Genomic DNA, 14,094 nt, shown 5'->3' on the forward strand with positions numbered 1-14,094 from the left:
GCCGTCTAGGCAGGGTCAGGCAGCAAGGGGCGTCTTGTCCTACCTGGGTTCCTGTCTGCCCCCAAAAGACTAAACAAGAGCCATTGTAATGAGCAAGTTGGCATTAACTTTATTCTATCTTCTGTATAATCTTAAGTACATAAGAAAGTTTTTTTCACAAGCCTCAGGAGAAGACGAGTACAAGTCACAGGACAGTCTCAAAATAAAAAAATTGCATATTTTTTGTTAAGTTTTGTCCTAGAGAAAAAGAACATTGACACTTTACAGAGGAAATGCATTTAAGATATGCTTATGCCACCCAAGGCGTTGGAAAAATGAAGGTCAAAGCACGTGCAGCTCCCTTTATGGGTCAGTACAGTACTGTGTCTTAGATCCATCACTCTGCTCCAGGGCCCTGGAACAGAGGCTGCAAGCTTCCACCAAAGTAAAGAGCCAAGCAACAGGGGAAAGAGGAGGTTGAGAGGATTAACTTTATGGGGACTGATTGCAGATGAGGAAGAGTGATGAACCGACTTGATCCAACTCAGGTATTTACAGTACTGCACTACTGACCCTGGAATGAAGGAGACCCTTCCTCTGCAGAAGGGGACAGGTTCAGAAGAACTGTCCTGGAAGACTGAACCTGAGTTCAGCTGCTCCGAGAAGGAAGCCCTGGGGCAAAGATTCCCTTGTGAGGGCGGAGGGCTTACAGAATAAGAGGTGCTCAGCTCCAAGCTACCAGCCGGACTGCTGGGGGGGGTAACTGCGGTTACTCCACTGCAGTCTTCCTGTGGCACTGGTTAATATAAAGCCTCCTGTCATGGCACAATCAGAAATACACTGAGCTAGTAGGAATGACGAAAGAGAAATCAGGGTGGAATGCTACGGCCCAGGTCCTCAGCCTTTGGTCCAACAAAGCCATTCCCATGTCCTATAATGCCACCAACTAGTACACAGAGCTGGAATTAGCAGCTTTCAGGACCTTCTTGAGACATCTGCAATAGCAACTGGGTGCACTGGACCCTGACATAAACCATTATTTGTTAAAAAGGGGACAAACATTCCTCTCTCACATGAACAGTTTGCTTAAAGGCAATACAAAACAACCCGAACAACACTTTGAAAGCCAACTGCCAGTACTGGCTGTGAAGTTCACCAAAAATCTGACTTGATCAATTGGTGCAGTTAGATCGGACAAGGGGAGGAAAAAAAAAATACACCTTCCTGCTAATAGATGTGGACGATAACTGACCCGCCACCTACACCAAACCCCAGCCAGAGGTATTTCAGTGACGGCAGGTAGCTGTGTCTCTCAGGTAGAAGAGAAGCAGTTTGAGAGCAGAAAGGTACAAGAAATCTAAGATAATCATCTGAAAGCAGATTTGTCCCACAGCAGGGCCAGGGGAGGGCATGAGCCTTGGAGCTTTTCTGCTTAGCCAGCAATTTCTGTCACAGTGGTAACCAACTTCTGACCGTTCCACACTGTCTTGAACTGTTCTGGGACAGGGAGTTCAGTCTGGAGGGTAAAAATAGAAATCTGTTGTCAAGAAACAGTTTATGACTGAGACTAGTAACTACTCCCACTGCTTTAGGCATTTCTTTTCTTAGATACATGCTATGTCCCCTCCGGTACCACAAATGCTGCCTGTTCTGCCCCCAAGAGATCCTGAGGAAGAAGAAACTCTCGCAAAACAGCAAGTATCTCACCATAAAGACAAACAACTCGATTTGCTGGTTTTAGCATCTGACCATCATTCACAACCTCCAAGTCTAGAGTCTAGAACTGTCCCTCCAGATCTCACTGTAACCGTGACATTCCCTGCAGGGCTCAAAATACAAATCCTGCCCTGCCTTACCCCAACCAGACTACAATGATTTCAAAACTTAACACTTACAAAGTCACCACCCTCTGTGGGAATAAGAACATTCATCTCTGATGACTTGGCACTGACGATTTCGCAGTCTAGGGAGTTCTTGCTCAGATACACGTGGCAACCGTCTGTCTTGTTGATGGAAATCGTTGGCACTTTACCCATTACCTAGCAGGGTGGTCAAAGCAGCAGTTAGAGGAGCATTAGCTTGAACTGGGCAACCACAACTTTTTTTTTTTTGCACTTGCCTTCACAAGGCAAGAGGTTTGACTCCAACCCCCCTGCCATAGACAGGCTGAATTCAAGTACTCCCACCTTTGGCAAAAATCCAAAGTAATTTCTTGTTTTGATCTCTTTAGAACCAAACTACAGTGAACGGTGGGCAAACTGACCATCCCAAATCAGATACCAAACTGGAATCAGAGTAGCTTCTACTGTTGGCCTCCTACTTTGGCAGTCACATCGTGCTGTCCGCCTCACAGAGCCTAATCTAGAGCCCTGAAGCAGCTCAGTGAGGCAAATTTCAACCCTTTCCTAAGGGCTGGGCAGGGTGAGGTGCAGAGCACTAGGACAGATGGTGTTTCATGAATGCTCTCCACAGATGCACATTCCTGTTCTGGAAATAAAACTACTCAAAGAAGCAGATGCTACAGACGCCCTGTTGTACAGTGCATCAGTCATACTCCAGGCAGAGAACAGGTTGTAGACACTCACCTGAACTTTAACATCCCTGCTGTTTATGATCTCTACGATGCCCACCACGTCATCGAACACCAGCCCTAGCTTCTTACAGTTATCTGCAAAGACAAGACAGAGTAGCTCACAGAAAGGTTTTGGAGATTCAGCCTTCTGCAAAGAGACCAGCACGCAGAAGCAGTTTTCAGAGTTTCTCCACTTACCAAGGGTGATGGAGTTGATCTTGCCTTTGATTTGGAGTGTACTATTTGTGCACTTGAAAACATACGCTACCTGCTTCAACTCTGTGTCACTGATTACCAGGTTAGTGGCATTCTCCTGGTTTTCCTGAAAAGATGGGGAAAATGCACTTTACTTTGGAATGCAGACCAATTAATCCATGCGAACAGCAGAGCAGTGCAGCCCCTTTAAAAGCAAACTGCAGGTACCTTCAGGCTGGTGCCTCTTACAAGAAAGGTCTTCAGGAGACCCTCCTTCCCTGCTGCAAAGCTCCCATCCCTCCAACCCACTCATGCCAACACCAGGCACTCACCACTCTCCACTTTTTGCCCTCTAATTCTAGCAACGCAGGTGCCTTTGGAGAGGTTTTTTGTGAGGGATTAGCATTACAGGCTGGTTTGGGAGCAGTGAAAGGTTTGGGTCCACTTCTCACAGGACCCCCTTGGTTCTTCAGTGCTGGATTCTTGTGGGTCTTCATGTCATCTGAAACATGTCTTAAGCCTGCAAGGGAAGTCAAACCTGAGATCCAGCTCTCCTCCACAAATGCAGTTTCACAAACACCAGACATCAGCGATTACAACAATCATCATGATAACGTTTTTCAAAATGCAAATAAATTACTGAGACTGGGCCTAAGTTGAGTCCAAGCATGAGTGACAGCAAGTGAAAGAGGGAGCAAGAAACACTGATGCAATACTGACGAGAACACAAGATGTACCATAGAACCAGACGGCGCCAGCTCTTCCACTCTGCAGCTGGAAAAAGCCTCAAGCCAAACACTTCGCCTTTGTTTCACGTCTGTCCTGATACGCTAACCAGGTCACACAAAAAAGGGATAAGTTTTGTGCAAATATGAATAGGTGCAAAATTGCACCTTTTGTGTTGGAGACGTGCAGGCAACCAAAGGGCTCGCTCTCTCCATTCCAGCTAGAGATTAATCTCTTGCTACACTTGACAGATGAGGCTGAGAATTCTAACTCAGATGTGCTCCCTTTGTCGCTGTGAACCGCCTCAGGGCTGCTGCTGGCTCCCAGCCTCGTACTCAGACCAGATGCTCTTTTGTTACTGCAAGCCTACTTTCTAAGCAGGTGTATTGAGGGACAGCAGCAAAACAAGGATTCACAACACAACAGTACTCTCGCTCGCGGCTGCCCTCCCTCCGCTAGCTCTTTCCACCTACCAGAGGTGATGCCTTCTCCCCGATTGATCTGGGCGAAGAGCGCGGAGCGGGAGGCAGAGTCATCGGTGCTGGAGCTCATGGGGGCAGGAGCAGGTGGGGGAGGAGGGCCCGGTGGGGGAGGTGCAGCCCCGGCTGGGGGAGCGGATGGTGATTTAGCCCCTTCTGTTGCTACAGGACCCTGTAAGAGACCGGCAAGAGGAAAGGCAATTGCACAAGCTCCAGATCTGCTGCAATAATCATGCAATACTCATCTAGGAAGCTCCTGCAGATGTAGCCAGGACTTACTGTTTTGCTCCAAGTCAGCCCTGTGGTGTGATACTCTTTGATATAGGCCTGCAGTTCTGTCCAGATACTCAGATAAGCTTTCACCCAGTCCACTTGCTTTTTATCTCTGAGGACACAAGGAGATCACGAGGAGTGAGCAGATGCATTTTGCCATTAAAACCCAAGGACTACAAACAGTTCTTTACATCTCTCCACCTCTCAGCCTACAGGCAGCACAGCAGCCTCGCACCTCCAGCACTGTGTTCTAGCTTCAGTATTAATCTTGCCCCTGCGGGCAGAAGGCCACAGGCCTGCTCTGCGCTGTAATGCATTTTAATTGAGGAGTCTGGTACTTCCAACAAGACCCATTTCCGAGACACAACTTGCTGCCCTGGGAAACAGTTCAGCCACCAGATGATGCTGGGACAAGAGCAGCAACACACTTGCTACCAGAGATTCCAGCTGCAACATGAATGCAAGGAATCTTGTCCCTAAGGATCAGGAAAGAACAGCTAAGTGAGGCTTTATAAAGATACCCTGCCTTTAAAAAGAAGAATGAATTAAAGACCAAGGCAGCTGTGGTTAGATACTGGAGTAGCCCCTACACACCCAGTTGGCTGTGTTCAATGACATCTTTAAGAGAGAAGGTGAACTTACACATCCTTGTACTCCTTGAGGATCCGGTTGGTATAAAACATGGCAGCATCGGTCATTTCCTTCACATAAGGACCAGGCTTTGGAGCCTAAAGAAGAACGAACACATTGGCATGGAACAGCTGACCAGGGAGCCAAGCTTTTCCCACCAGCCCAAGGAAAACATTTCCCACTGGAGTTCTTACCATGGCCACCCAGCCCAGGGCTGGGATGCTCTCACTGACTGCTGATAAGTGATTGAACAATTTGCTGCCACGGTTCTTCTCCCTGAAATTCTGCACCACTTGGATTTGCTCTGAAATTGGTTTCAGAAGCGATGAGAACGCATTCTGCAGGACAAGAGGGACAATAACAATTAAGAACATTAGTATTGCTCTGGAATGGCTGCACATCGTCATTGGTGGCTCTGCTGAGATGATGGTCACTCGGAGGAAGATTCCAACTGGCACAAGTTGCTGCTACAGCTCCTGTCCAGGCTTGGCCCGCCCTGCGAGCCGAGCTCGGTCCCACAGCCTAGCTCCTCCAGGGCTGAAGTCATAGCTCCCAACCAGATTGGTACTATGGGAGTATGCCAAGAACTGTGACTCATGTTCAATCCAAGAGACACTGACAAAGCTTGTTAGTAACAAGGACAGAAATAGCATTTGCCTCTCCTGGATTCTTTTGTTCCAAGACAGTGTCAAATTTTTCCTCTCCTTTACAAACCCTCAGAGAAAGGGGGTGCTATGCAGGTTTTTGCAGTTTGGGATCTACAGCCTGCATTACAGTTGGAGTCACAGCAAATTCTCAACTCAACCTATCAAGCTGGACTTCAGGATTCAAGTTACTGCTCAAGTCAATCCAAGCCTTCAATATTTGGATGATAAAAAAATGTTTCTGTGTGTTGTTCACTTGGAAGGCTGACTGAAAGTGCTTAGAAGTCTGCTGAGGTCAGAGCAGAGCAGCCAATTACACATTTCCACAGATGCCTCTTGGGCAACTATTCTTTCCTCTAAAATAAAAAATTCTCCTGCTGGTGGCAGCAGTGAGGGACAAATGTGGGCAAAACTTGCTTTTCAAAGCCTCGGCTTTTCCATTTGCTGTCCCTTCCTCTGTTCAGATGAAAACAGAGAGGTTCCAAGGACCACTGGCCAGGCTACACTTTCAGAAGCTCCAGCCTAGTGCCACTGTCAAGTAACAGCATGGGGAAGTTCTTCGCCACAAGCAATGAGTGTTCGTACATTTTGCATTTTACCCTGGCTACTCCAGAACTGACTAGACTCCCGCAAGACAACCTGCACACAAAGACCTACACTAGATTAAGGTGGTTGTTTGTTCATAATCCTTTATTTAAATAATGTGTCAGTGGAATTTGTAAGCAGATTCTCAGACTAGAGGCTATGCAGAGCAGCGTCCCAGCAAGCCTGGTGAAAGATAAACAACCCTCCAATGCTGAGCTTGGGGAAAAAGATGCAGATATATTTTGCAGTGAATAGGAAGGTATCACAGAAATCCAGCTACCACAATGTAACAGTAGAAGCTGTGACTGCAAAGATAATAACTGCAAAGAAAAGCAAAGTGGGATCCTGTTGCTCAGGAAAAACAGTTCTCAGCAGGGAAAAGCCAATGCATTCAGGATCAGATTCTCAGTCACACATCCTGCTGAGAAGCAGCAGCCTAGGGTAAAGTGTTAAATTACTTGCTAAGGACAAATCAATCCTAAAAGCCTAGCTATTACTCAGAGACCATTCAAGAGAGACAAGTGTCTGTTATACTTCAGAAGGAGTTTAATGCCTGAAAGTCTATAAGCATCACATAATGAAAAGCAGGCTCTACGCAAATCCCACTGCAGCTCCTGTCTCAGACAAGTTCCTGTCTGCAGGTTGCATCTGAGGGAACACTGATTGTGCAGTGTTGGTGCAAGGTGAAACTTGAGACAGACACTGTGAGAAGACACTCACAAGCTGCTCGGACAGCGACAGAAAACTTGTTGCTCCAATGACTGGAAAATGCCAGTTCTAAGAATCAGCCTCTGGAATTCTGCCTGGTATTGGGTGAGCACCTGGAACAGTTCACAGGTTCAGCAAGTGCCACCTCATGGATGCAAGTGTTGCCAGTCCTCCTCCCGTTCCTCTTTTGGAGCAACTGGAACGGCCCAGATTCCCCTACAGTGGCAGTCATCCCCGACTCTGAGGTAAGGGCATACAAGGTTTCTGATGAGTGATTTCCCAGACTTACCTCTGTTGGCTGCTGATGTTGAGATGCCATCACCAGAAGAGCCCTCTCACTCATCAAGCCCGCATGGACCATCTCAGCCTAAGAATGGAGAGAAACATGAGAGAGCTTCCCTTGTACCCAGCATAACGCTAATAGTCATTCAAGCTCCCACTGCTCGCAGTTCCTAGTCTGTAAGAAAGTAGCTATGCTGATCCCAAAGCACATATTCTTGGAAACACCCATCCTCAGAGAAAACTTACAAGAGTATAACAGCTCTTGGGCTGGGTAGTTTACAGGCCTCCTAAAGGCATGCGCCAAAGTCCGTAAAGAGAGCTAGGCACCTAACTAACAAAGATTTCAAGAAAGAGGTTTGATTCGTAGTGTGTGTAGGTGGCAATCTGCTGGAGGTTATCTGGGCATCTGCATCTGTTTTGAATCCTCAGGGATTCTAAACATTCTAGAATACAGCGCTAAAGGAATGCAAACACCGAGAGCAAACTTGGCCCTTAACAGCCCTGAAGAACAAGCAGCATCTATTTAGAGTGGAGGGAGAACGTGAGTCCTTACATGCTTCTGCACATCCCCACCAACTTCTTTGCTGATCTTGATGTACTCGGCTACTGGGCCAGCCAGAAGGGCATCGAAAGCCTGCACGTACTGAGCCACTCCTGCAGAAAAGGAACAGAGCACAGGTATCACCGAGAGGCACCGGGTGGGCTCCTGGGCTGGGAGCACTCGCACACGTGCACCTCCCACCCGCTCCACGCTGAACCTTCCCCCCGGCCAGCCCGAAGCACGCAGCTGAAGGCAGACGAGGGAAGTGCTGCAGCCACAGGAAGTCCTTGTCTTAGCAGGACGGTAACCGCAGGCCTCTCTGCGTTTGCGCAGAATCTGCTGCGAAACTCGCTTCCCCTCTGCGCACAGCCAGTTCATCTAACAGCCGTTTGCATGCCCTGCACGAGCACCGCCCGCTCTGCAACAGCTACTGCTGATGTCCGACACTGCCGCACCGCCCGGCCAGAGCTTCAGTACAGGGACTCCCGTGGGGCAACACTGCTGGGGAGGGGCTTTGGGCCTTACCTTTGGAAGAGCCATCTCCACACATGCCAGGTCCTTGGCACACCGTCTCCAGGCGCTCCACAGCCTTCTCCAACCGTTCAACCAGTCTTTCCATATCTACCGCTGTCCACAACCTGCACAGACAGAATACGATTACTCACATCCTCTGACAGTATGAAACTCATACACCAAATATTGAAAAGGGTTTATCAGCTGTTTGGTACAAGCTCTACCAGTTCCCAAAGAATAATTTCTACCTAGCTCTGCACCCTGATGATGGGCAGCAGGGTACCCTCATGTTAGCAGGGACATTCGGATTACGCAACAGCCATGCACACAGCCACCTTCTATTGCCACAGTCGCTCCTTAATGGCCACATAGTCGTATTCCTTTGTAAGGACTTCTTACATGTACAGGGATACTAAAACTTATATCTTCTAACCTTGTATTGACACCACTCAATAAAACAAAGGTCTGCACAGAATCTCACTGCAGTCAGTTCTTGGCCAAAGTCCCAGCTGTGACCACGTAGCAAATCAAGTATGAGTGCTTCACGGGGAGTTCACGCACTTCAGGTTAGAACTAGTGGTTTTGATTCTGCAAATGCATCCGCAGGGACCTCCAGGAGTCCTGAATTCCTCCAAGGAACATCTCTAACTCCAGCATCGCTACAGTACAGAGCATCAGCGTGCAAAACGAGCCACCCTGGCACATGCTAAGACGAGCAGCTGCACAAGCTAAGAAGGCATAGCTGCTTCTACAACAATGCGCCCCTGTTCATACTCTCCCTCTACAGGCTTTGGTATCTGAACTGCAGAATCTACTCTGCAAGCACTGCACAGGAAAGCGATTTAGGCACATAAGTCATTTGAAGCGTCTCATCTGGAAAAGTCTTAAGTGTCATATAAACTTTCCATTAATTACTGCTTTGCAGAGACTCTGCACCAAGGAGCAAGACAAGTCACGCTCCAAGCACACTAATGCACAGGGAATGCAGGGAGGGAGTAGCAAGTCACCAATCACATTTTTCATCTTATCACCACTCACTGGAAGATCTTACAATATGAATCACGATTATAGCCTGGACACAGCTTCCTTCTTACTGCAACAGCCTGCGAGAGCTCAAAGCCCTGCCTGAGGAACGACCTTCCCAGCACATTCCCCAGCATACCCAAAAAGGAAGGCAGGGTTTACCAGCTGCGTTCATGAACTGATACTAGATCTCCCTCAGAAACGAAACCTGAAGTTCTAACTAGGGTTTTGCTTTTTCTCACAAGCCTTCTCAAGCCCTGCTCCAAAGTGCATGTTTTCATCCAATTTCCAGAGGATGTGGGGCAGATCCAGTGTTAGTCACGAGCGGCACTGATGTCAGAAAACAAACAAGGCCATTTTCCACCCCTCTTTCGCCTGCTTGCATCAGGAGAAGCAGCACTGATGTGGGGGGCAGGGGAGAGGCCACCCCCCTTCCAAGAGGAAGAGAGCGGTTTCCTCCTCTGTGCAAGAGCGAGCCAGAGGAGATACTGTGTGTAAAACTGGACAGCAGTAACTGGATGGCTTCCAGATACAAAAAAGTTCAGAGAGGCTGAAACTTGTGGGCGGTCACCCATATAATCAACTGTAATGAATACCTTTTTTTTTTTTTTTAATTCCATACAACGTAGAAATCCTGACCACAGGATTGCCAGTGCTTTGCTGCAGCCGAGGACGATGCATCCAGAATGGGGCTCACGTCTTCAAGTGGGAGCGCAGCCAAGAGCAGGGCTCTGCCTCCCCCGCTCTCAGCACGCTAAAAGAAGGGTGGGGTTCCCCCCCCCCAAAAGAGCCACCTGTTAAGGAAATTCTCCCGTGCTTTGAGGGCGCAGCAAGATAGAGGGGTGTAACGCAGGGATTTCAGGAAGGACACCAGGTTTACGGAGCGCTGGGCAGACAAAGCTGCTGTTCTGCACCACTGATCCCCACCACATTCCATGCGAGGCTCTAATCTGATCAGCCCCATTACCGAGTCGCAAACTGCATTTCAAATCAGGATTACAAACCAGAACGTCCAGATGGAGAGCGGCTTCCGACCCCCAGCAATAAAACATGCTGTTGCGAGGAGCATATCGCATCAATTCTAGATATGCTGTCGGGATTAATGTCCTTTAACAAGACAGCATTCCATGAGATTCAGATTCCTTCCAGTCCCCTTGCTGTTTGACACATCCTTCCTGGGCCTCAGTGGGTTTCCCTGACAGAAGCCATAAAGTCACAGTGCTCGATACCAGCTTTGTAAACCTAGCGCTATCTGGCAGATGGTGAACTCATTTTAATTTCTGTTTAATGGGCAGCATTAGGACAACTCACAAGATAAGTCACTTGGTAAATTGGCAGCAAAATCAGAACTAAGTGCAGGCAGCACAAAGTCCTAGAGCAGGCAGCTCGCTCTCAGTCACTCCTTGCTAAAGCTATCTCGACTCACCCTTACTATGTTCTTTGCCCTGTGGATGCAGCTCTTTCTGCTATCTACATACCCATCCAGAATGAAATAAAAATATTTAGTTGTACAGACCAGAACCTAACTAACATCAACAGCCAGAGTCTGCAATCCAGAGAGATTAATGTTTAGCAAGGAGGAAAAAAGAAAAAGATCACAGAGCAGACCTCCTTGGGCTACATCTAAACAGTGTTTTTCTGCTGATCACTCTGAATGTAGAATAATTTGTCAATAAGTGGCAAAGTGACTTCACAGGTCTCAGTAATAAAATAAAGGTGGGAAATGAGATCCCAGAGAGGAAGCTGAGACACACAGGTCATCAAAGAGTCATTTTTGTTCAGGGCATCGTCCCGTGCTCAGGAGGAATGAGGAAGGCTGCCAAGCTACGCCGTGCAGCTGGGGGTTAGAGTTCTCCAGCTGACAGAAGTGGAGTTGAGATGAAGCTCTCCCTTTTGGGACTATAACACAGGATTTAAATCTAGGTCTTGTTTAAATTCAATTGAACTTTGATTACCAATGGAGCGGAAGCTATGGACTTGCAGCAAACACACATTTCACCCTGGGCCAGAAAGTCCATTCATTTTCATAGCACATTTGGTTAATCTATTAGCTAGCCTTTATTTCCATCAAAACTTGGGAACATGGTTTTGAACACACTGTACAGCAAACAGGGTTTTATCTACACCTAGACTGTTCTGATATACTGAGTGGAGCAATAAAGGGAAGGGATTTTATTTGTAAAAACACCAGCTATCCCAAAGCCGATCCTGTACAACACAGCAAGAGGATTTTCCTGTTTGCAGAATATCAAGGAGTCGGCATATCCCAGCCAAAGGCCGGTCCTCAGAGGAGCGAGCAAGTTCTCATAAAAACGGCATAAATGAAATTATTCCGGTTGCCTGAGACAGCACACTAAGCCGAGTCCTCACTTCGATATTCTGGAAGACGCAAATGTGAGTTTTATAGCCAAAGCCAGTCAAACCTACGCCTCTGTTCACATTCAGCTTTTGCGAAGCCCGACAAACTGCTGTCAGCAACGTGAAATTTGCATCGGCTACTTCCTGTTTCTACAGGCAAAAGGAATAAAGATGGGACAACTAAATTAAGAACATACCACAGTTTATTTCTGAGCTGACACTGGAATATCTCAGGGGATCAGCTACCAGATGATTTCCAACATTTATATGTTCCAAAAGCCCAAAGATTTTTCTTTTTTTTTTTTTTTTTAAACAGTTCAGCTCATCAAGTAAGGAACTATTTGAAGCAAGACAGGACTGAAATGCCTGATTTTAGTCAGTTGTCAGGACCAGCCACGAACACAAGACAGCTATTGGTAGTCCCAGCAGCTGCCAAGACAGAGATCTCTGCTGTTTATAGTACAATACTTGTTGACATTGCTCCAGAACCCATGGTGTCTACTTCTGGTATTTCAGATCTACTTTATTTAGAAAACCAAAAGAGCTTAAAAAAAAAAAATCCATCTGGACCCTATTTAAGCGCTCTCAAATAACAATTCCTACTGAAATAATTAAAAATGTTATTTGGCATTTTTACTTCAAACATTAAGAGACGGTTAAAGTATCACTTCACTCCACACTAGAGCAAGCGCAAGGACTCAAGGACTCCTTTTTCGTCACAATTATATGAAATAGGAGATTTGCACTTGCCAGACTCTGTTGCTATGCTCCTCTCATTTCCATTCCCTGTCAGGGCGATGAATCCACCAGGGAAGTAAGTGAGGATCTCAGATCTAAGCTAAATTGGATACAGTACCAAGCTCCATATCAGGAATTCAGAGCATCGAATCTCGTCAGCATCCCTCCTGAGCTGTGCCTGCTCAAGCAGAGGCTGCTTGGCTGAACTTTGTTACGTGAATAACAAGGGGTATTTTTGGCTTTCAGAAAGCTCAGCAATATTCCGGGGCTACGAGGATCGCCTCAGGAAGAGAAAGGGAATACAGCAGTTTCTCGAGGTCACCGATTCTTGGTTTTTCAGCGATGTGCATCTATAGCCCAGCTCTTGGGGAATTCCAGAACCCGACGTGCAAAACCCTGTGACCTGACGCATGCAACGTCCGTATTGGTTTTTTCATTTCACTACCACAAAATCCAAAGCAATCGCTTACACGTTTAACCCATCCTAATCACCACCAAAAGGCAAAAGGCAGAAGAGAAGTCAGCAACAGGCTAAAGACAAAAACCACCCTGGAAGATGGCGGGAGTACCTGGTATTTGGAAGGACAAACCACAGAAATATCCTCGCTTGAGGCTGCGGCAAGTCAGTCCTGTGGCACAAAGCTGGACATATCACCTGGGCACACCCCCACCGCCCCTGTGAGTCACCCAGGAGCTGCCGGCCCCGGTAACCTACCGGTTCCCCCGCTTTCCAACCCTCCCGCCGGCCGGGGAGAGGCGGCTCTTGACCGAAAGCTGCCGGCGGACCGGCCCCCCAGCACACCCCGACCCCCCTTCCAGGGGCCACAGCGGGCAGGACTAAACGCTTCTCGCTGGGGTTGTGGGGGCAGACACACGCCCCCCGCCCGCCCCTCCACCGGGCCGGCGGGGACGGACCACGGCGGCCCAGACCTCGGTCATCTGTGCCCCCCCCCCCCCGCCCCTGCCCCCGCCCCGGGCAGAATTCGGGCGCAGAGACACCCCCGGGCCGGGGCTCCGCGGCAGGAAGCGCCTCCGCCCCGCGCAGGAAGCCCCGGGGAGACCCGAAGCTGCCCCGCCCGGTGCCACGGGTGGCGGCGGGCCCCTGTAACAGCCGCGTCGGGGAGTTTTCACCGTTCCGTGAGTAAATTAACCCCAAACCTCCCCGTTAAACCTCCCCAGCAGCTGGGCCGGAGCCCCTCCCCCCTCCCAGCGCGGCCCCGGCAGAGGCGGACAGAGCCTCCCCAGCCCGGGCGGGCCCGACCCCTCACCGGCGCCTCCCGGCCAGCCCCGGGGCGCAGCGCAGCGCAGCCGCTGGCGACTCCCCCCCCCCCGGCAGTCTCCTCCCTCCGACACCGGCTCCGCGGCAGGGCCCGCGGCCCCGCGGGGAGCCCGAGCCCGAGCCCGAGCCCGTTGCCCGAGCCCGTTGCCCGTCGCCCGTCCCCCGCCCCGCCGCTCACCTCCCCGACGCGCTCCCGCTCCGCCGCCGCCCGGCGCCGCCCAGCACCCCCCGCGCCCGCCGCTTCCGGTCCCCGCCCCGCGCGCCGGAAGTACGCACAGAGCGGCGCGGCGCGGGCGGGGCGGAGCTTCGGTCAGGCACCGCCCTGCGATTGGCGGGTGGGGTTGGGGGCGTGGTCGAAGAGGGCGAGGGGGTGGGGTTGGAGGGGCGGGGTCGCGCTTGGGGGTGGGGCCACGGAGATGGGGGGCCGGGGAGGGGACTCAGGACCCCCCCCGGAGGGCCGGGACCCCCGGAGAGGGGCTTGGGGGGCTCCGGGGTCCTCGAGGTGCCCGAGGCCTCCACAGAGGGGCTCGGGGGGCCTGAGAGCCCCGGCAGGGGCAGCTGGGACCCCC

At 49.8% G+C, this 14,094-nt stretch overlaps 1 protein-coding gene across 3 annotated transcripts; it reads right to left on the reverse strand.

Annotated features, from left to right (window-relative positions):
- Positions 1-83: 83 nt before the first annotated feature.
- On the reverse strand, positions 84-13,771 carry CAP1 (cyclase associated actin cytoskeleton regulatory protein 1). Of its 3 annotated transcripts, none has more exons than XM_072885365.1 (13): positions 13,704-13,771; positions 8,140-8,252; positions 7,627-7,727; positions 7,081-7,158; positions 5,049-5,192; positions 4,867-4,952; positions 4,231-4,336; positions 3,946-4,123; positions 3,079-3,266; positions 2,750-2,873; positions 2,565-2,647; positions 1,875-2,018; positions 84-1,495 (listed from the first exon to the last, which is right to left on the reverse strand). In XM_072885365.1, the coding sequence occupies exons 2-13, from the start codon at positions 8,231-8,233 to the stop codon at positions 1,412-1,414; spliced, it is 1,410 nt and encodes a 469-aa protein (XP_072741466.1). In that variant the 5' UTR covers positions 8,234-8,252; positions 13,704-13,771; the 3' UTR covers positions 84-1,411. The 3 variants fall into 3 exon arrangements, with proteins under 3 accessions (XP_072741466.1, XP_072741465.1, XP_072741464.1); XM_072885364.1 differs by lacking the exon at positions 13,704-13,771 and adding an exon at positions 8,463-8,512; XM_072885363.1 differs by lacking the exon at positions 13,704-13,771 and adding an exon at positions 8,376-8,431.
- Between the last annotated feature and the right edge of the window lie 323 nt (positions 13,772-14,094).

Source organism: Ciconia boyciana, chromosome 21 (assembly GCF_034638445.1).
Source record: "Ciconia boyciana chromosome 21, ASM3463844v1, whole genome shotgun sequence".
Classification (NCBI taxonomy): Eukaryota; Metazoa; Chordata; class Aves; order Ciconiiformes; family Ciconiidae; genus Ciconia; species Ciconia boyciana.

Excerpts from the sequence above, each read along its gene's own strand:
- CAP1 (XM_072885363.1), bottom strand. The coding sequence starts at position 8,416 with ATGAGGGTACCCTGCTGCCCATCATCAGGGTGCAGAGCTAG. Across the intron at positions 7,159-7,626 it reads GTGGGGATGTGCAGAAGCAT|GCTGAGATGGTCCATGCGGG; the intron begins GTAAGGACTCAC and ends CTCCATTCTTAG. Across the intron at positions 4,124-4,230 it reads GGCTGACTTGGAGCAAAACA|GGTCCTGTAGCAACAGAAGG; the intron begins GTAAGTCCTGGC and ends GGTCTCTTACAG.